Raw genomic sequence first — 21,498 nt, 5'->3', positions numbered from 1 at the left:
ACCAGAAAAGACAAATGTTGTTCTTCTTGAAGGACAATGTAGGTGATTGAATAATATCTTCATTGAATATAGGCTTCAAAAGTCTACATAAGCAAAATTTAGGAAAAGTAGTATCTTTCATACAAAAAAATGCAGTATATTCATTAGCTTAGGGTTAAATATAGATTTCAAATAGTTAAAAATATTCAATGCATTAAAAATCTAAAATTCATCCAACTGATGTTTCACTAAATTATAAAGTAAAATAGATTGCAAAACCTAAAAAAAGGACAGAGTCTTCTCCCAAAGACTGAAAAAGGTAGAAAACAGGGACCTAGTTGCTGGCACTGTGTCAGTAGAGAGACAATGGATGCTTGTTCTATTATTTATATGAGCTCTCTGCTTGGCAGATGCCACTGCAATAACCCTTTATTTCAAGTATAGAAAAAATAGAATTTGCTTTCCTTTATAATCACACAATGCAAAATACTAATGAAAATGTTGGATTTCCTGTAGCTGGGAAGAAAGTATTGTCCTAATCTGCTTTCAGTTAGCAAGAACCTCTAAGCATTCCAGTCACATAAAACAAGACAGAATTTTTAAAAACCCCACATCTTTTTATTCTCTGAAATTGAAGAGAAAGGACAATGAAAGTGTTTAATATACAATTTAAAACAGTAAGTCTTACTTTTTCACCTATTTTCTAAGGTGTATACATTGTTCTGTTGTCTCCATCTTTTGTACATGCACCTTGCAACCAAACAAAAGTTTGGTGTTCTTCATGACAACAAAAAAGGGTTCTTAAAAATTGTAATGTGTAGGAGCTGGAGGTGCCTGTGTGCCCCTCTGTTTCCAGTGTTGTAGTCTTACATTCATCTTCTAAAAATAACTATAATTATTTTTAATTATAATTATAAAATCTAGACTAGAATCACAGAATAGCCTGCCTGTTCCAGTGCCTCACCACTCTCACAATAAAGATTTTTTTTCCTAATATCTATTTTGAACCTGCCCTCTTTTCAGTCTGAAGTCACTCCCCCTTGTCCTGTCACCGCATCCCTTGCAAGAAGTCCCTTTCCATCTTTCCCTTTCCAGTATCTACTGGAACAAAATTTCTGTAGGCCCTCCTCATTTATTTTCTATTTGAGAATTTTTTATTCAAATCTTGTTTAAAGAAAGTTCTTAAATGTTTATTAAATCAGTCTTTAGTCAACGTTTGCGTCCTTTTCCCACATGTGCAGTCCCTAGAGATAAATTCAGAGACAAAAGACAAAGCCAGGTGGCCCTTGTTCCTCTTGCATTTACCCTATGTGAAGGCTCACCCATGAAGTAAGTTATTAATTGTAATTTTTTATTTATATAATTCATTCATGTGAACAACAAACTTCAGCAGACAGTTGCCCCAAATGAAATTTTTGTTCTTGGCCCTCTAGCACACACCCTGGCTTTTGCTGACCATTTTAGTCCTTTCCCCCAAAGAATTTTCACCTCTGACTGAGGTTTTTAGAGCAAGTGTGCCAATTCCAGTCTCCTAACAAATGTCTACATAAGTAATTGCATCTTACTTGCGAAATTTCCCTGACAATTTCAGCTGAATATGGTCAGGACAGATGACTTCCTCTGTAACATATCACTGAGGGAACCATTGGGGACAGGCAGAGAGAAGCAGAGTCAAAATGTGTATTTCAGAACACAGAGATCTCATTTCTGCTGCTTTAATTAGACTGAACTTGCATGTCAAGTGGAAACTGAAATAACAGCTTGGAGGCATTTAACCAGAGGATGGAAGCCTCCCACCCAAGTGCCTTCGGATCAGCAGCCACCAGGGCTCTGTGCATTTTCCCTGCTGGCCCCAGCACCATCTCCCAGTCAGGTCTGACATTCAGTCTGGCTGCTCTTGAAGAAATTGTCACTGAAGCTTCCAGCCCTGGTAGGAAACACAATCCAAAATGCACCCCAGCCTGACCTCACCTCATAGCACACAGAAAATGGTCAATAAACCACCTTGGCAGGGCACTGGAAGAAAGTGATTCACACTCCCAGCATGAGAGGCTGTGCACAACACAGCCCCATGTTCCTGAAGGCCTCTTCTCCATCATGCTTTTAAGTTATTTTATTCAGAGATCCCTTAATTAGGCAGTATTGGAGGAGAATGTATTTTTTAAAGATCGTGGGTTAAACAAGACAACCCTACAGACATGATCATGCAAATTCCACAATGCATTAAAAATAAACCCATTTATTTGCATAAGCAGGGCAGCTATCCACCTCTGGGCATGTGGCTGTGTGTCCCTTGCACAGGTGGGGCTGGCAGAGCAGGGCAGCAGAGGCAGCACATGAGGGTCAGTCCCATGTAGGCTCCTGCCTGTGCTCTCCTGAGCCAAAACACTCTCTCCAAAATGCAACCTGTTAGCAAGGACGTGTTAGCAATCCATGTAATAAGGCCAGTGTGAATTATGAGATATTTCAACACAAAATGCCAACAGCAATCATTGGATGTGCATTATTTTCTGCTCCAGCCCAGGCTCATTACTTTCCTAGCATCACCTGTGTCCCCCACAGTGGTGGGGAAGCAACACAGTCTGTGCTGGCAACAGACCTGATTTCAAGGGGCATCACTGTGGGGCTGGGGAAGACCAATCTCAGCTTCCTACAGTCACTCACTGATTTTCCTGGAGCCAGTGTTGTGGATGTTGCCCTGAATTTCCTCAAGTAGAAGCACCCACTAACTATTAGTATCTGGCACAAGGTTAAACTCTGCTAGTGCAGGTAAGAAATGACCTCCTTTTCTTGGATCTTGTAGAAAACCTTCTTTGGGGCACCATGAGATGAGGTATTTTACTGTAGGGCACCTGAGCCTTTTTGAAACTCCCTCTCACATGAATTTGTCCCAGTGCCTTCCCTCACCAGGGAAAGGTGCAGATGGCCAAGCATCCTTATTGGCACCTGATTTTACTCAAATAGTTGTGGTTTAGGGAGGAAAATTCTTTTAAAAGCTGCTGTAATTGATTTATGGGGTTAGCAATGCCTTGAGCTGCCAGTGAACCTTGGCACCTGATCTAGTCTTTTTGTGTTGAGAACTGTTTATTCCTCTGTAAGCAGTTCATCCCCTCTTGCACAGCCCCAGGCACACAAATAGATCTAGGCTAATGGAAGAGTGAGGTTAATATAAAGAGGAACCTTATTACTTCTAAGTTGTTTTTCTTTCAAAGCTCTCACTAACCACATCAGGATGTTCCTCTTCTGGGAACAGGATGGGATGTCTCCCATTTCTCTTGTAATTCTCATCCCTTTGGAAAGATTAATTCCTACTTGGAATTTTCTCTGGGGACATATGGAACATGCATCTTGCCTTTTGGCTGACTGACACATTAGGTCTGATTAGTCACTTGCCCTGTAGCAGACAATGTCAGAGTGGGACTATAGACTGGTGTGGAGTAACATCAAATAGTAGTTAGTAAGTGCTCTTCTTCTAAGCAATATTTAACTGCAGTTAAGACAGCATAGAAACTTTTCAAAAAACCACAATATTCAGTTAAGTAACTGCATATATATATATATATATATATATATATATATATAGTGACATATATATATGTCACAAAAGCAAAACCCGAGTTAAGAGTTGAACAATTTTCTTTAGTAGAATCTCTTTCAGGCATTGCCAGTATTATTTTTGTAATAATTATTATAAATATTATGTAGTCTTCATATGAGTGTGAATATAGCAATTGAAATGAGTTTGGATATGTTAAATGTCTTTATAAAAAAAGAATCCAAATACACAATCCTGTCTTGTGAACCTCACCTGTCAGGTAAGAACATCACCAACAAAGAAAGTTCAATACAGAAAAGGTATGTTTTGAACTTCTTTCTAGAAATAGCTCAGTTCCTGCATAATTGTGCTGCATTATTTTCATTTGCTCCATTAGTAAAGCACAAATCCAGAGAAAAAGGAGCAGAAAAAACTGGTAAAGTGGGAGTAGCAGCACCCTCAGCAAGTCTCTGTGGCGCGACAAACGTGCCAGGAGCTCAGGCTGCAGCAAGCAGTGCCCCTCCTGCCCTGCTCTCCTGGCCCCAGGGTGCAGATCTCTCCTGCTATGGAACAGCAGCACTTGGCTCCTGGTCTGCATTGTCAAGCAAGGGATGACAGGCACAGAAAGATGCTGATCATTCAGCTGGGTGCTGGCTCTCTGCCCAAATCCCCTTTTTCTCACACGCACGCAGAGACCCAGTGAACACTGCAGGGTTTGGTATTATTGGTATTACTTGGTGTTTGTGTGCATTCAGACACATGCTTGAGCTCTCCTCTGCATGAGGTCTGTGTTCCAAGGGTTTGCTCTTCTCTGCCTCATAAAGGAATGCTCTGGTTGCCATCATTGTTGTGTACATTCTGAATTGTTGCCTGGGCTGTTGCATAAACAGCATCTCTGAAGTCCTGGTCCACTGCTAATAAAAGTTTTCTTTCCCACTGTCTGCAAAGAGTCCTCTCTTCCACCCTGACAGCTTGGGGGATAGAACTGTTGTACAAAATACTTCTGTGCCTTAGGTGTGCCTTTTCCTTGTATGTTAAGCTCAATACATAAAATTTCCTCACCGAAGCACATCTGCAAAACCTGTCTCTTGGTGCTGCATTGGCCACAAAGCTGGCTGTGGGATGCCCTGCCATTTCAGCTGCCACAGGAAGCCACCAGATCTGGTCCTTCTAAAGAAATCTGGGCACATGTTTGATTTTGGAGATTGTTTGGTCCAATTCTGACTTGCATGACTGAGTACACCTATGTGGTAAATTGCAGAAATGCATGTAGTGATCATATAGTTTCATTCATATTCATCGCAACAGAGCTTAAATAAATTATTTAATTCATCGTTTTAAATGAGACTTAATGGTCAGCTCTCTTGTCTTTATGTGCTGGAGCAGTGTATTTGTTTTTATTTTACTCTGAACTTAGCATGGTCACTGGTCTTATCAGCAGATATAGAAATGCTAATGTAGAACTATAGCATGAAGTTCTGCTGTATTTTATGAAAGTACTGAAAATCCTAAAGGAGTTGCAGTAGGGCACATGGTAGGGAGTGCAACCAAAACCTCACACTGGTGATGTGATCCTGGGACTGTGGCCAAAATACTGGCACTGCCAGGTGAGGCAAGGCTCCAGCTTTACATCCGCCTCTGAAAGTCCAAGGTGGAAAAAACCAGCACAGCTCTCCTTCCTCAGGCAGAGGAAGAGTGTCTAAAAGCCCTAGGAGCATCAGGTCAGCACAGTTGGCATTTCAGGACACACACACTGGTGTAAACAGAGCTTTCCTACACGTACAGAAAGCAAAGTAGATCCCAGAGAAGCTTTCCTTTACTCCTATTTGTATTCTGACAGTTTGAAGATGAGTTCACCCTGGGCACCACTGTATCTGAAAAATTTAGTATTAGATATGTTAATTTTATTCTTCCTTTTCAGGGTAACTGGCCTAGTAGCCAAGTAAAATAGAATGTATTTTGGTTTTCATTTTCCCACCATTCCTTTCTGGGCTTTTCTGACATTTCATAAGCCAGCTAGGCATGATCCATTAGAGAGGGCACACTGCTGGCTGAGAAACTGCACTCATAAAGGAGTTTTCAACATCTTACTGTTCATCTGAGAGGCCATTTCACTATCTTCACATGGATCTGTACTGAGCCCATTTATATTAGTTAGAGAAAGGTTAAAGAACGTGTATGAAGAGTGTGCATGAATCTAGACAGATATTGGAGGAACTTGAAAGAAATCAGACTTCAGATTCAACACTTGCAAATACTGAGAGGTTTGGAAATCTCTGAGATAAAACTGATGTTGTGAAGTATTGCACTTGGAAAAGAGGGGTTAAATGAGCAACTGGAAAGAAAGTAAAACAATTGCTGCTAACATGAGAGCTCTGTAAGAGAAAAACAAATCACATTGCATTATATTTCTACCTGATCATGAGGAAGCAATGACAAGTTTTGTGGTACATTACATGTGTACATAGCTGTGGGTCACTAATGGGAATTAACTATTCTTTAGACAAAACTTTTGAGGCCTCAAATATAGAAACTCTATGTGCAGCTACAGATACATGTTAAAGACATTCTTCATTACATGCCAGTGATTTTTATTACCAACAAAACAATTTTGGTTTAGGAATTTTCTTTTGCTATGCACAAAACAATCACTGCAAATTATTCTATAAATTTAGAAGACTACAAAAAAGAACACAGAAAGAAAGCAGAATGGGACTTCTGATTTGATTAGTCATGCATAAAGATATACATATATATGTATAAATAAGTTTATATTATTTATTGTTGTCTTTTTTGTGTTCACAGGGCTACAGCTACTCACAGGGGCCAAGTTATATTCAAGGATGCCTTAGCACAACAGCTGTGTGAACAGGGAGGTAAGAGTCACCATAATTCTAAAAATATCTGGCAAATGTGATTTTCCATTGTACCTGCATGTCAGTGTTACTCTTCATGAAAGCTATTCTGTAGAAAGCCTTGAATCAGGATCATATTTACATTCCTGAAACTGAGTTCCTTTGGCTCCATACTTCCCATTGTCTATCCAGGAATCCCACTTTTCCTCTCTGCTACATGTTGGGGAATATACAAAACTTTATGTAGCATTATACACATTCCTGAAATCAGCCTGTAATAGCCAACATTTCTTTTCTATCAGAACCACTGGCTGGGTTTTAACCCTCACTGTATTAACTTTAAGCAATATGGCTGCAGCAAAAGCTTTGTTTACTATCCAGCTCACACATGTACATGTAAAAAATATGCCTTCCCTTTTTGTGAAAGTAGGCCATTGAATTTTTGCCTGTCACATCCAACATTTGATCATTTTTATAGCTAAGCAAAATGTTTGACTTACACAAACTTTCAAAATCTAATTGTTTTCACAGCTTGCCCTTTCAATGAATAACCTAAAAAGTAAATATCCTGTTGTCATCTGTTGTCTACAAACAGTACTTTGCTTTGAACCTGCTTCTTTAAGTGAGAAGTAGAGATGGTTTCCATCATTTTTGGTACAGGAGAGAAAGGAATTTCCATTTATATCAGCAAAATTCCAGTGATATTTCCATGTGAAAAGAAACAATGAAACATGGGCTAAATTATTTAAAACAAAGATTTTAAAATGGGAAATGTGTTGTGATATTAACGCACAAGAGAAAATCCCATAAAACCCATCTCTTGGGGGCATTGGAACTGTAAGGTTGGGGTTTTTTCCTATGAGTGGAAATATGGTTTTTGCAATAAAAAGCTGTTGAACATTATTTCAGGAGCATAACCTGAGTTATTCATATAAGGTATCAATAGTAGCTCTGTGATAATGAGAGGAAAATATTTCAACTTTTAACTTCAATATTCAATTTTTCACTTTTGTTGTAGCTCAATGGAAGTAAGAAGAAGGATTCAGAGAGGTGAAAAAATGTCAGCTAGCAGGCTAGGATATTGGTTATACTTTGGAGGAAATAGAAATATGTAACACAGTGCTGACAATGAGAAGGGAGTGTCATGGTGATCTGGATGGAAAGTGATTGGGCCAGCCACGTTTTTTGCTGTGGGGAAGGAAGAACATTTGGAGAAATTAAGAGGAGGTTAATTAACAGGAGGTTGTGCACCTGTGATGGGAGTGTGGAAGTGCAGTGTTTCAGTGACTGGTGTGTGGGGACCTGGAACAGAAGTGTTGGCAGGATCATCATTTGGATGTACTGAGGAGGCTGGGGAGGGTATCTCACACAGGCTGCTTGCTGGACAGATGTGAGTCAAGAGTGGAAAAGTGAATATGCAATCAGCATAAAGTGACAAAAACCAGAAGAGAAACAGATTAAATTCTCCAAGGCATAACTGCAGAGTGAGCACCCCACAGCCAAGGGCAACCTAGGGCAGCCAGAACAGGTAGGGAAGGGAGAGGGCAGTGGGAGTCATGTTGATGGCAGTGACTGAGAGCTGGCAATGACCAGGATGGTGACAGCTGTGCACAAGCAAGCTGAATAGAAACACATGACTGTCAGTGTCAGAGCTGGCAACATGGTCAAGGAGAATATGGCCAAAGCAGCAAGATGTCTCCCTGCTCAAAGAAAATACCTTGGTAAGCAGAGACAAGCTGGTAGATATCCATCTATACAGACCTGACAGTCCTTCTTCAGACATTCTGTTCACTGAGATTTTAGTGGGAGAGCTGACAAAAGAAATTTTTATTCTTCCACCCTTCTCTGCTTTACAGTTCTGCAGTTTTGGAGCATAACCTAACCTCAGATAAACATTTTAGCAACACTTATGTTGGTTAGAACAGTAAGTCCTTATGTTACTGTTTGCTGTCCCCGAGTTCACAGGAACTCTGCAGAACAAGGAGAAAATAGAATTGTGGTATTTGTTGTATTCAGAGTATAAAGGATGCTGAGATGTCCCAGTGGCTGCTCAGGTGTGACAATCCCTTTGCTGCCTCCTTCTCCCATCCATAGCCATGTCCTGCACCAGCTCCTTGGAAGGGCCTTCAGCTTCCCCGCCTTGCCACAGTCTACCACACCCCTATAACTTTTTTTGTTTCCCATGGTTTCCCCATCAATTCCCTTTTCTCCGTACACAGTCACTCCAGAGTCATCCCTGCAGTGTGCGCTGTCACTGCAGAGCCTCTGCAGCCCTGGTTTGGCTTAGCCAGGATCACCCAAAGGTGCTGCTCTGTGAGCATGGACAGTGTGTGACAGCTGTAGCAGTGATCGGAGTTCCCTGCAACACTGATGTGCAAGATCCTCAGTTTTTCTCTTGGCTCTTCTCCCACATTTTTATCCTCACCATGGCTTCTCCCCCTTGGTTTCCCAGCTCAGACACAGTTTCCTTGACTTGGATATTCAACCACTGCATTGCCCATTACCCTTACTCCCACCCCTCCCAGGCTCTCCTCTGCCTTTTTGTTCTTATTTCTTGAACACAGTATGCATTGCATTAATCTCTAACCACTGCATACTATTATCATCCTTATACTATTAGAATTAATTTTCCTATTCAAAGAAAAGAGGCTTTCTTTGAAGTAGACCTTACTTCATTTATTCAATTTTCATCAACACCACTCATGTAAACAAAGGATTCTTTCAGGAAGAATTAGTGAATTTATTTAGATGCAAATATCATATTAATATATATGCAAAACAGCAAGGTAGATTGACATAAATGAGGTTTTATAGTCTGTTTCTAGCCCTAAACACTACTATACTTAAATCATGCTTTGAATGATGTGACATATTAAATAAAGAAAAATAAAACCACAGGGCAACTTCATAGATTTATTACAGGACATGTTCTTAATAAGCATGTTCACTAGAGGTGGTATCAGACTTCCTAATGTTTAGTAGAAAGGATATACAGGAAGATGTGAAAGTAGCAAGGAATCTCAAAAATCATGTTTACTGTGGTTGTCCACCCTCAGATGTACATTAATAAATCCTGATAGAGTTAATGGAACTAGTGCAGTAAAAGGAAAGTGATTTTTTGTATTTTGAAGAGAATTGGAGGATGATGAAGGGTGGTGTTAAGGGATGGCAATGCCATATGTATAATGTAAATGTAGTAAGAAATGATGCCATAGGGGAAGGCACCAAAGAAAGTAAAATAATTGCTTAAAAAGCTCTGTGTTCAGAACATAATACATCTTTTAGGAAGCTAGGGAGAGCTGATGTAAGCTTTAAATTTTATGAGAATTATACTGAAGAAAGGAGAAATAAAAATTATCATAGAAAATGTTCATCTAGAACAAACAGGAAAAATCCCAACAGAAATAAAAACTATATAAAAGAATCTGGAAATGGTAGCTGTCTTGTCAATGCTTTTAAGGGTAAATAAGGATCATAATGAGTGGTGATATTCTTGCCAGTAAAAATATGTTTAATATACCATATATTTAACTCATTGTAATAGAAAATAAATAGAAAATAAGGTAAGCTTAGTATTGTGCATGTTGATTCATATTTATTTCTGAGAATATCCTGAGAATTGGCCCAGGATTGACTCTCTTTTATTTGAGAACTTTTGCCTGAATGTTTGTGCAAGACCCTTTAGGTGCATTTTGTACCTTGTAAAATTTAGGAACACTTTGGAAAAAAAATGCAAACCAGATTTCAGGATCTCAGGTTTGTATTTCACAAGCTCTCAGAGCAGTATTTGACAGAGCAGAGGAGTGGAGAGTAGAGCTGGTGTGAAGCTCCTCAGTTCATGTTTTAGCAAGAATAACCCAGCCCTCGGGCACCTCACTCACTCTGCCTGGGGATGCTCAGCCTCCATCATTCAATAGCAACTTGGTTTACCAGTAGAGAGAAAGTATTGGAGGGAGTCTAAATAAAAGCTTTTATTTCCCTTTTTAATCTTCATCTGGCTGCTAATGACAAGGAGATTGGAGTTCATAATCTGCAAACAGAAGACACCTCTCTGCACACCTCATTTGTTATGAACTGATGAGCAACAGCTGATGGCCCCTGGCTGTAGAACTCTGAGCAGTGTTTGTCTGGGAGCATGCAGGCATTTGTGTCACTGTAATTCACTTGCCCTTCATATTACAAAACCCACAAAGTTCAGGATTCTGAGCAAAAAAAAAAAAATTATTTTTTAGTGGGTTTTGAGAATATTTTCTTATGCTGGATTTTCTACCTATACCTATACACAATCTTGACCCCAGAACTCTATGGAATATGACTGTCAATAGCACAAATGGATGTTTCTGTGTTTAATTTGCGTTATGCTTGCTCTTTTTAAATCTGAATGGGGACTAATGTTACTTAACAGTTGACTATTACCATGTTTAATGATTTTGTTTCTTATTTTTTCACTGACAACAAAACCACCAACAAATCATTTCTTTCCTCCTCACATTCCAGTTTCTAGAAGATGACATTCCCTTCTCACTTGTTTAATATTTCCCTTCCTTCCAGTTTAACCAAAAAGGGGCATATTTAAATTGGCTTAACCTTTCAGCAGCCTTATTTCATCCACAGAAAAATTTAACCTTTTACTCCAAAACATTCCTCCATTCTCCCTCATCCCAGTGACACAGAGCCCCACAATGTCCCCATTGACTTTTGAATTCCCCATTAGCTCCCTCAAGATTCTCATGCTTTCAGTTTGGCTGTGGCCTTTCTCTCTCTGAATCACTTTGTATTGCACCCTTTCTTCTCTGCTTTTCCTTGCCAAAGGGACTGTCTTGCAAGACAAGGCAAGCACTCTACATTTCCTCAAATTTTCTCATAGTGTACTTGCTGATACCTCTGAGATTGTGACCTCAGTTGAGCTCTGCTTCCATAGAACAATTCATCTCTTGTAAAGCTCAGTATATACCCAGGGTGCTGGTTGAAAATCAAATAATAAATTCATTTACTTTACTTTTTAAAAAGGTACAACATTCTCATTCAAGCTAAGATGCATTTTGGAGCCACACAAATACTGGGTTTAAATTTAAAACCATCCAACTATGTGCCTAAGGAACATCTAACAAAGTGAATAATGGTTTAAAATATGAAGTGAGATGGTCTTTCTTTTTCCCTCTCAGTCTGAAGTATTGTATAATTCCTTTTAAATTATAAATTTATATCTTTGCACTCTATAGCTACTCTGCACTGTAGCATTCCTTCTATCTTTGCCAAATTGTACAAAAAAACTTCATTTGACTTGAGCCACACTGTATGGCTTATGTAAAAATCCATGTTATTTTAAAGAAAGTAGTTCTGTAAATTGATTAGAAAGGCAGATCTGAAAATATTTTAAAACAACTACTATTTTTACTACTAATATTTTTAAAAATACTATTTTTAGTTTTGTGTTTTGTTTTGAATTTCTATTATTGGTGGGCCTTAAATACAACACTTGAAGATCATCCCAGTGCTGTTTTGCAATTAAATATAAAATGTAATACAGAAATTATTTATAGAGAGAATAAAGCCTATGTTTCTCACTTATTGAATGGTACCCTCACAGTCTTTTGTCATATTCAGCTCAGGAATTTGAATTACAATCAGAATACATAAGGCAAAAATACCTGGGCTTCTTAGATCCTGTAAAGATTTAGGAAACCTCTCCCCAGTATAAAGTCTATACTTGTAACAACCTTTTTGTCTAACGTGAGATGTTTGCTTAGTTCCACCTCTAATTTTTAAATGATTGATCAGTAGCATTAGTATGGACCTGCACCATTTCCTTCCTTTCATTCTATTGGTGAGCAGTTTTGGTGCGCAATGTACAGTGCATATGGTGGAAGAGCCATTTCAGGAAAAAATCTCAGATCCCAAGGCTGTATTTTTTAATCACATAAACAGCCAGTTTTATTAAATAATCATGAAGTCAAAAGAGTTTCAAATGTAAAGATGCCATGTTTGTGCTATACCTGTGCCTTTTTGCTGAATGCTGGAATTTTGCATCATTTCATTCATGACTGTGTGTATCCTTGGCTGGAGAAAGCCTCTTTCAAAGAGCCATGCCAAACAGCCTGGGGTGAATGATAACACAGCCCTCCCTTCTCATTTGGAGGTCTGAACTGCTCTCCTTGGAGAAGGTGGGCTCTTTCATCTGAGCTACTTTCAAAGGCCAATGGAATTTGCTTGGGCAATTGATGATTGTGACCATGATGTGCCCTGGTATGACCACGCTCCTCATAGGTGAGACTGGCAGGATGGCTCTCAGCCACCCCTGTGCTCACAGCAGATCACCCCTCAGTACTGCCCTGGAACTTCTGAGAAGGGAACATCAGGGATAGTGATTTTACTTTACACCTAGTCTCTTGGAACAGGAGTATTACAGGAATATTACAAATCCCATGCCACAATGTGCTTCTTTTCCTGCAGGCAAAATACAGAACAGTTTGTGCTGTTCAGTCTGGGAAATAATTCAGTTAGTCCAGTTTGATCCATTTATTTGTGCAAATAATTTTAAAAGGTTTCTGATGAAATTTACACATTCCCATGGAGAAAAACAATACAAGGGGGCTTGTCCCTGGGGCTCCAAGGTACAAATGCAGTCATTTTCACTGTAGGATTCACCACTGCTGTCCAGCACTCTTCTGGAGACAGTGCCAAGCTTAACTTGCAATATTTGTGTTTCTAGAGATTTTGTACTAGCATGATGAGAGGTCTTGGCCATTGCTGGAGTCATTATTGGCATTTTTGCTAGGAAAGACAAAGCAGCTTGGGTGACTTTCTTGTATAAAAATGGAGCAAGTTAGCCATGAAAAGGAAAAAATATTTCAGATTTCTGAAACAAAACCAGGCTCTTAAGAAGGTCTTTTCTCTCAGTTGTAGTAAAGTTTTCTTTTTCTGAAAACCAGTGAAGGTTTTCAGTTTGTGTGTACACATAAATGCATACATATATACTTATATATGCCTATGTATATATGTATGCATGTACATGTGTGTGTGCGTGTGTCTGTGTGTGTGTGTATACTCATACGTATATTTGTATATATACATATATATGTATATGTACATAAGGTTAGGGGAGAGATATATCTACACACAAAAATGTAAATATTTATATGGTTAGTGGATGGTGTAAAACATGTCACTCCTCTAACTGGCAAGTCTGTTCAATGAAAGTTTTCTGTCTAAGGTAAATCCAGGTTGCTTGCCATAATTTTCTGGTCTGCAGATAGCTCATTTGTTGACTGCTCAGTCTTCTTCATCACCTATTTCTCCATGAAATGTTGTAATTTCATTACAGAATGGCATGGCTCCTTGCAAACCCAGTATTTAAAGACTAAGCAGGAAGAGAAAAACAAAATTCTTGAGATTTGTATTGGACTTTCTATTCAGATAACTATGTGTGAGAGCTTTACACAGATTGCTGCATTCATTTTTATGTTTATTTTTAATCTATTTTTAATTTGTCAGATGTTATGACAGAAATTGCAGTAATTCAGTATTTTTTTGCAAATATGCTGAAGAAATCAGGAGTACTGCTACAATTTAGGTCAGCGCCCAACAAAAAAACCACAGAATTATCAAATGAATCCTGGCTTCAAAAATTTCTCTTTTTTTGGTGGTTCTATTTTACCAAAGTCCAAAAGACTGCTGGAAATGCAGATCCATGGCTGAGGTACTGATGGACAATTAGGTAGCTGCTTCCCTGGAGCTTGGTTGTATGCACCCCTTGGCCTTCACGAAAGAGATGCAACCTACTTTGGATTTAAGATCCAGCAAGGCTGCGGGTGTGGTAGCTGCCATGGAGCATCCTACACACTGTGTAACCAGCTTCTGGACCTCCCCAAATATTTCTGTGTAGCTGTGCCCCTTCAGATACAGTCTGGTTCCATTTGTGTGGTGCTACACCAAGACTCCTGTTGCAAAGTGTTGGTACTTTATTGAAGGTTACTCAATAAACTTGCACCATTTCACGTGCTCCCCAGGCAGTGTTTTTACAATATTGTGGTGGTTTTTGGGAGGCAGAGACCTACTGGGGAATTGATCAGCATTGCCTGCAAAAACATGCTTTCATATAAGCGTTTCATATTATGATTTGCAGAGTTAATCTGTTACTTGTTGCCCTAGGATTATTTGGATTACTTCCCCCAATAATATGCCCAGTAAAATGTTGTTCAGTGTAGTATAAAAGATCAAAAATAGAATTTTTTACCTCTCCTAGACTACTTCTGTTGTTCAGCCTAATTTCCACTTTGTCAGCCCTTGAGCTATTGAATCTTAATCCAAATTATTTTTAACAATATCTCATCATTCTAGACTTTAATTGACCTTTTTTACCATACTGTAAAACCAACGCTTTCATTTATTTCAATGCTTATTTTAATTAAGAGAACAATTTTTCTTGTTTGCCTATTATACTTTTTGTAACTTTTGGGATCTGTCATATTTTTCACAATTAAACTACTGAGAGAGCTGATTTAGGAGAGAATGTACTGTACAATTTGTTTTAAGCTGTATTGATATTGAATGCTGCAGTTGAGACCTGTTGATAGAATATATTCATGCACTGTGTGTCTTTGTTTTCCACAGCCCCGACAGAAGCTCCCCTACATCCTCACCTAGGTAGGTGATTTGTCATTCTTACTACTTAAACTCAGAATCATTGACTTTATTACATTAAAAAATCTGTAAAGTCACATTAAACTAGGTCTGGGGAATTCAAATAAAAATGAAATTCATATAAAGTTGAATGATTTATATCTAATTCTGATTAGTTGTTTCTTCATTGTGGTTTTTATTGCTTTTTATTGTCTTTGACTCCTTGCAGTGTGTGTATATCATGCTGCAGACCTTTTGGTCCTAGTTATGTATTAGAGCATCTGTTTGCAAGAGAGTCAGGACTGGAGTACCCCTGCTATGAAAACAGGCTGGAAGAGTTGGGATTGTTCTGCCTGGAGAAGGGAAGGCTTCAGTGAGACATTAGAGCCCCCTTAAAGGGGCTGCAAGCAAGTTGGAGAGGAATTTTTTCAAGTGGTTGCTGTAATACAACAAAGGGGAATAAAGGACTTTAATTTTAAAGAGATTAACTATCAGGTTGGTTAGACACTGGAATAGGTTTCCAGAGAAGCTGTGGATGCTCCATCCCTGGAAGCGTTCAAGGCCAGGTTGGATATGATTTTGAGCACTCTGGCATAGTGGGAGGTGTCCCTGCCCATGGCAGAGGTGCTGGGATTAGATGATCTTTAAGGTCCCTTTCAACCCAAACCATTCTCTCATTCTGTGCCCCAGAACCTTCAGTGTGGGACAGCACCTCACACCAGGGCAGGGTTGCTCTGAGGAAGGTTTTGTGCCAGGTTTTGCATCTCCACGGTGGACCCTGGAGCAAGGCACTGCTGCTCCCTGCATCCACCAACCCTTGTGCTGCAATTGGATTCATCCAGGACAGATTCTGGCATTCTTCCTCAGGTTAAATAGCAGGCCACAGTTACTTCATTCATTTTGTGGAAGTATTTGTAAAGAAGGATCTGTCTAACACAATCACAGGTGCCAAAGTGTGGGGATTTTAAGTGAGCTTATTGGTCATCGTACATAAATGAGACTAATTCTAGGTGGAATATTGGAGTCCAAAGTTTGCAGAACAGCGGTGAGAAATATTTGCATAACATAGCTCACAGTTTATGTTCCTTAGATGAGTTGACCTTTACTGCCAGATCTGCTGATAGCAGCAGAGAAATTCCAATGAGCTCATGGATTTTTGCTTATGAGTTGTCAAAATGTATCCCCTGACTGCAAGATCTGTAATTCACTCATTAGGACTTCTCATCCATTCTTGTGCCCATGTTTGCAGAATCTGGATTTGGAAGGATTTTTTTCTAAGTATTCAGAAAACCAACAATTCAGAACAAAACTTTTTAAAAGATTTAGTGTATACTTGATGACTCCATCTTTCCATACCCAGCACACTTTGATGATGAGGGCACTTTTTCATTTTTGTGGTACTATGATCCATGGTAAGGAAAAAGCCCTGTAACTAAGAGACCCTGGCTTTTATATATAGCTTAACCTGAAAAGCAGATGTTTAGAAATAAAAAATGCAATTTACCATGAATTTCTTTAGGTTAGGCAACGCTTAGAAAGCATGGGATGATGGCACTGGATTTTTTTCCTGTACTGCTTTGTTTTCTTTGCAGCTGAAATGCACAGTGACAGCATTATCCTGCGAGATGACTTTGACTCTTACCATCAGCAGGAATTGAATCCTACCATGTGGTGAGTTTCTGCACTCCTTTACAAGCATTTGAGCAAATGAAAACATTTATTGAATGAAATGAAGTATGAACTAAAGTGTGGGTTTGCTTCATTAGGACATAAATATTTTGGTTAATTAATTAATTCATTAATGAGTGACTGAGAAATTCTAAGCACATTGAAGTGGGTGACAAATTCCATGTTGATTTCAAATTTTTAAATAATCCAAAAATAGAAGGACTAGAGCTGAGCTCAGTGAATATTTATGAATGAAGATTTTTGGTTTCCTGAAAACACAGATTTTCATCAAAAAGGAGAAGAATTTCAATAATTAAACTTTGTTGTTTCATTTTTTATTTTAATTTCATGTTGCACATGCTGTTGGTGAAGCTAACTATAGCAATAATTCCTTCCAAACTGAAATGAAGCGTTTCCAAATGGTTTTAAAAAATCATAATATAACCCCCCCCAAAAACCCCAACTGGAATTAAATACCTCTGTCTAATATTCATGTGATGAAAATGTTTGAGGTTGAATTTCTTTTTCCTTTTTTTTTTTTTTTTTTTTTGGGGAAGACATACTTTTTGAGGATTTTTGTATTGTATTGTATTAGAAGGAAAACACTTCTCTGTTTTATACAGCAAGTTCAAATTGCTAGGGTTTAGGGGGTTTTGGGATCCCTGAATTTGGTCATTATCACAAACTGTGTCTGAAACAGCCAGCACAAGATGTTATCATTCTTTAACCAGTGGAAGCTATGGGAGAATCTCAACCTTCCCATGCATAACAGGGCAGGTACAGCTTGGGGCAGGTCAGGCAGCAGCTTTATGAACTGTGAGCACAGTGAGAGAGCTCTCAGACACCACCTCTCCCTCTGCTCCCCCATTCTCACTGAGCCAAGGCACTGCAGAGCCCCAACCCCTGCACTGGTTGGGGAAACAAGGGAAGAACTGAGGAAAAACAATCACTTCAATGTCAATAAAGTCAAATATCAATCCCTGGGAGGGGTGGGCTCCTTAAGTCACTGCCATAGTCCTGAGCTGCCCATCAGTAAATAACAGGACAATATGGAACAATAACTGTTGGAGGAGCCCACAGGAGCAATCCCCCAGTGTTCCCTCAGCTCCAAAGATGGGAGTTGGAAACAGTGGCAGACTGCTGGCTTTTAGTCAAAAGGAGTGTTCTTTTAGCAAAGATGACTCTTAGACAGACTTCTGAATCTTAAATATTAATAATTTTACCACCACAGTGATCATAGACAACCATTCAATATGATACATGTGTACAATATCCCAGAAGAGGAAGTTTTACATCTCTCTTACTACAAAACTAATTCTGTTTTGCATACTGAGTGTATAGACAGTATAAAATACCCAGATAAACACATCTCTTGGTCTTAATATGAAGTTTGGAAGGTTAGAGCCTCCTTTTTTAATATAAGATGTTTTCTGAGTTTTCTGTTTCTTTCAATCCTATTTCATAAATATAATTAATTTATTGTTTTAATTCATACAAGACATAGAAATATATGACTGGGTTAGTTTATCTTGTTCAAATAAATTCTTGATGAGAATTTTAGCACTTACCTGCATTTGTTAGTTAATACATTCATTCTGTAATATTTGACTTCATTTTCCTTTTTATTAAGGACTATCACAACTTTCCATCTGTGCAGATCTTTCATAGATTTACCATCCCATGTAAAAATTCTGTAGTTTACAGAATTTTGCAGATATTTTTATTTTGTACATGCTCATTTTAACAGGTTTAAATGTGTGCCTACAATTTTTGCTCCTCTTTCTCCTTTTGTATCAGCTCTTTAAATGTTTTTTCTGGACTAGAGACGTTAAGGATGTGTGATACTATAACAAAAAAACCCGTCTTTCTTTATGGTATGGACAGATCAAGGACTCTTAATGGGTTGTAGAATAGCTGCCAAGGTAGATAGCTTTAGCAGCAGTGTGTTAAATGGACTTGAGTGGAAAGAAATGAGGAGAGGCATTATTTCCCTGCAGATGCCTCATAATTCACAGAAGACTTGTCTGTTGGGAACCTCCATAATTTATTTATCCATTGCTCTCAACTTTAAATTCATCCTTGCTTATAGAAGTCTCAAGAGAAAAATATCAGATTAAAAGAGCCCCAGTCTTTTGCTCCTTTTGTTCCCAGGATGTGGATTTGGTCTCCCTGGAATAAACTTCACCACCTTGCTTGGTGAGTCAGTGCAGAGAGGTGGGTGCTAGGAGAGAGTCCAAAAACTCACCACAATCCTGAGGCAGATTTTCCTGTAATAGCAAAGCCAGCATTTTCAGCAATGCTAAACAGTGAGGCAGAAATAAAAGAAAACCATAGTGATGTATCATGAGCTTTTCAGCACAAAGAATTTCTGCAGTAGCTCTGCCTCCAGTGAAGGCCCACTTAGCAGCAGAAAGCTCATTCTCATTTGATTGTCTAGTGGGAGTAAAATCAGGGATTATTAACAGTTGTTGCCATCCACCCTAAAATTGCGGTTTTTTTTCCCCTGGCAGCTGCTAAAATCCCATCTTTACCACAAGCAATTGCAGTGAGTGCTGGAGCAGTATTTCCAGCTCTGCTCAGGCTGCTCTGTGTGGAGCAGCTGCCTCGTGTGCCCCACAGGGCCGTGCCATGGGGCCACTTACACCCAGCCACTCCAATTGTTTCTGAAGCCATTATTTGTGTGCAGATGAAAAGAGAGCTGCTTGTATTTTCCTCGAATCTTTTCTTCCCAAATCCTACATAACACTGGCTTGGAAGTGATTAATATTTTCCCACTCCTCCAGCTTCCCCTTTTGGCATGCGCAGCTCTGGCAGAGATGCACCATCCAAGTGCACCAGATAAGCAGTTCATGTCCCCTCTATGTGTCCAATTTTATGAGTCCCAGCAGAGCCTGTGTGTCACTCCATTGCTGGGAGAGGCCTCACATCAAATAACTATTTTGCACTGTATGATTTTGAGAGTGACTGCCTGCTCTTTCAAATGCATTGTAAGACACATCCTACCCAGCAGCCATCTGTTTCTTCGGAGGCTCAGAAACAGGGAAGGAGTGGATGCAAATGTTTCTGGAGCTGCAGAAGGAAGAGAAAGGAAAGAAAAGTCACAGCACCACAGTTCCTTACCTAAAACAAAAATTTGATGACTGAAAGAAAACAGGAGGAATTGGTAAAGTGGGAAAGGGACAGGGAGAGAGGAGGCAACAGGAGAGGACAGGTCCTTGTGTGAACATAGATGAAACATAGAACAAAGAAGGAGGATTTCTCTGCTGGGAATGCAGGAATGGGAGCATTTAAAAAAAAAATTTAATCATTTTTTGGGGAAACCACCCACTATGAGAATCTTCTTATGTGTTGTGTACAACTAATGTTTATAATCTTTTCTTGCAGTGTCCAGTCATGTCAGAATATGGTCATTCCCAAAGTCCTCAACCCATAGGCAAAAGCCTGCTTACCTAAGCAAAGATTTCCCATTTCTTGTGTTTTATTTGCCACCTTACAAAGAGCTCTTGTCTTGTGAAAAATATGTTTCACACAATCATAAATGCCCAATGTATTATGTATCTGGCATGTACCAGCTGTGGGAGTTAAGGTGGGTAAGATGTTCTCACATCATCATAAATGCAGCACCAGTGTCCATGCTCAGCCACTGCTGACTTGTTGAACTAACCAGAAGTGCTTAGTACATTTGTCAATTGGAAAATTGAAATAATGCAAGGGATTAATGTCCATGAGACTTTCTGAAAACTGACAGGGCACTGTTAGATCAGAAAGCTCAGGAATGAAGGAATTAACTGATTTCTTCAGTAGGGAAAGGGAATCTGCACCAGTACCACTTGCCAGGGAATGGCTGGATGAGTAGAGGTTCAGTATGTGTAGTATGAAGAAGACTGTCTAGGTCATTGAGCATCTATTCCTGTGACCATCTTGCCTCCATGTAACCTCATAAACTGCAGTGGAGAGCATAAAAAAGGTGCTAGATAAGAACTAAACCAGGCTAAACGAGAACAAATATTTTTTAAATTCTGTTTAATCCTATGATAAATAATCTAATGTTAAGAAATGAATAAATTAGTAAAGAATAAATGTTGGCATTAATGCATGTTTCCTGTATAAAGCAGTTTTAATAGTAGGACTGGAGAAAGCAGGGGATTCAGTACATTTAAAGGAGAAAGAGACAGTACAGAAGTGTTTTGCTGGCTAAACTCTCCATCCCAATTTGATGTCATGTTTCATCTCAAAGCCTATCAGCACACCAAGCAGCAGTCACTTACAGAAGGCACACTTGTCAAAGATGACATGAAGAATAGTTGAGCATGTAAAATCAATCAATAAGAAACAGAGATTCTCTTGGTCATCACTTCTTCATGGCATATGAGAAATGTTCAGGTACAGTGATATTTCCAGTGGCAAAGAGGTTGAGGAAAGCTTTGTGACAGGAGAGAGAGGTCCTAAAGTGGTTTCCAAATTGCACTAAAACTGTGGGATTAAACTTCAGAAAGATTTATGTTTAAAAATCTCTTGGCAGTTTGAGATGTTTATCTTCTTTATGGTTCCGACATCACAAAAGACATCAGTCAATATAATATCCACATACTCAGGTATTGTAGAGGGAAAAGGAATGACAAATAGGGGTGAGGAAACAGCAGATGTTTCCCCCTCAGCAAAGTGAAGAACAATAGCAGAGAGAGGTGGGACTGTCTAAGGCAGGGATGAGAGAGATGGCAGGTCTGTGGAGAAGTCATCTCGATAAACGCGACACATGTCAGCAGCGGCAGCGAGGACCAGCTGTGAAGAGAAAGCTGAAGTGATTTTAATGTGCTAAGATTTTAGACCAGGCAGGTG

At 39.2% G+C, this 21,498-nt stretch overlaps 1 protein-coding gene across 2 annotated transcripts in view; it reads left to right on the top strand.

Moving 5' to 3' along the window:
- The window catches only part of RELN (reelin), a 284,024-nt gene that overhangs the window by 107,762 nt on the left and 154,764 nt on the right, over window positions 1-21,498 (top strand). For both annotated transcript variants that reach the window (XM_074538845.1, XM_074538846.1), the window contains exons 4-6: window positions 6,320-6,390; window positions 14,983-15,015; window positions 16,584-16,662. In XM_074538845.1, the coding sequence (XP_074394946.1) occupies window positions 6,320-6,390; window positions 14,983-15,015; window positions 16,584-16,662 (183 nt within the window). The remainder of the gene's footprint in view (window positions 1-6,319; window positions 6,391-14,982; window positions 15,016-16,583; window positions 16,663-21,498) is intronic.

The sequence above is a fragment of the Zonotrichia albicollis genome, chromosome 4 (assembly GCF_047830755.1).
Source record: "Zonotrichia albicollis isolate bZonAlb1 chromosome 4, bZonAlb1.hap1, whole genome shotgun sequence".
Lineage (NCBI taxonomy): Eukaryota > Metazoa > Chordata > Aves > Passeriformes > Passerellidae > Zonotrichia > Zonotrichia albicollis.
Note: the sequence above shows the minus strand (reverse complement) of the source record. Positions and strands in the feature narration are given on the sequence as shown.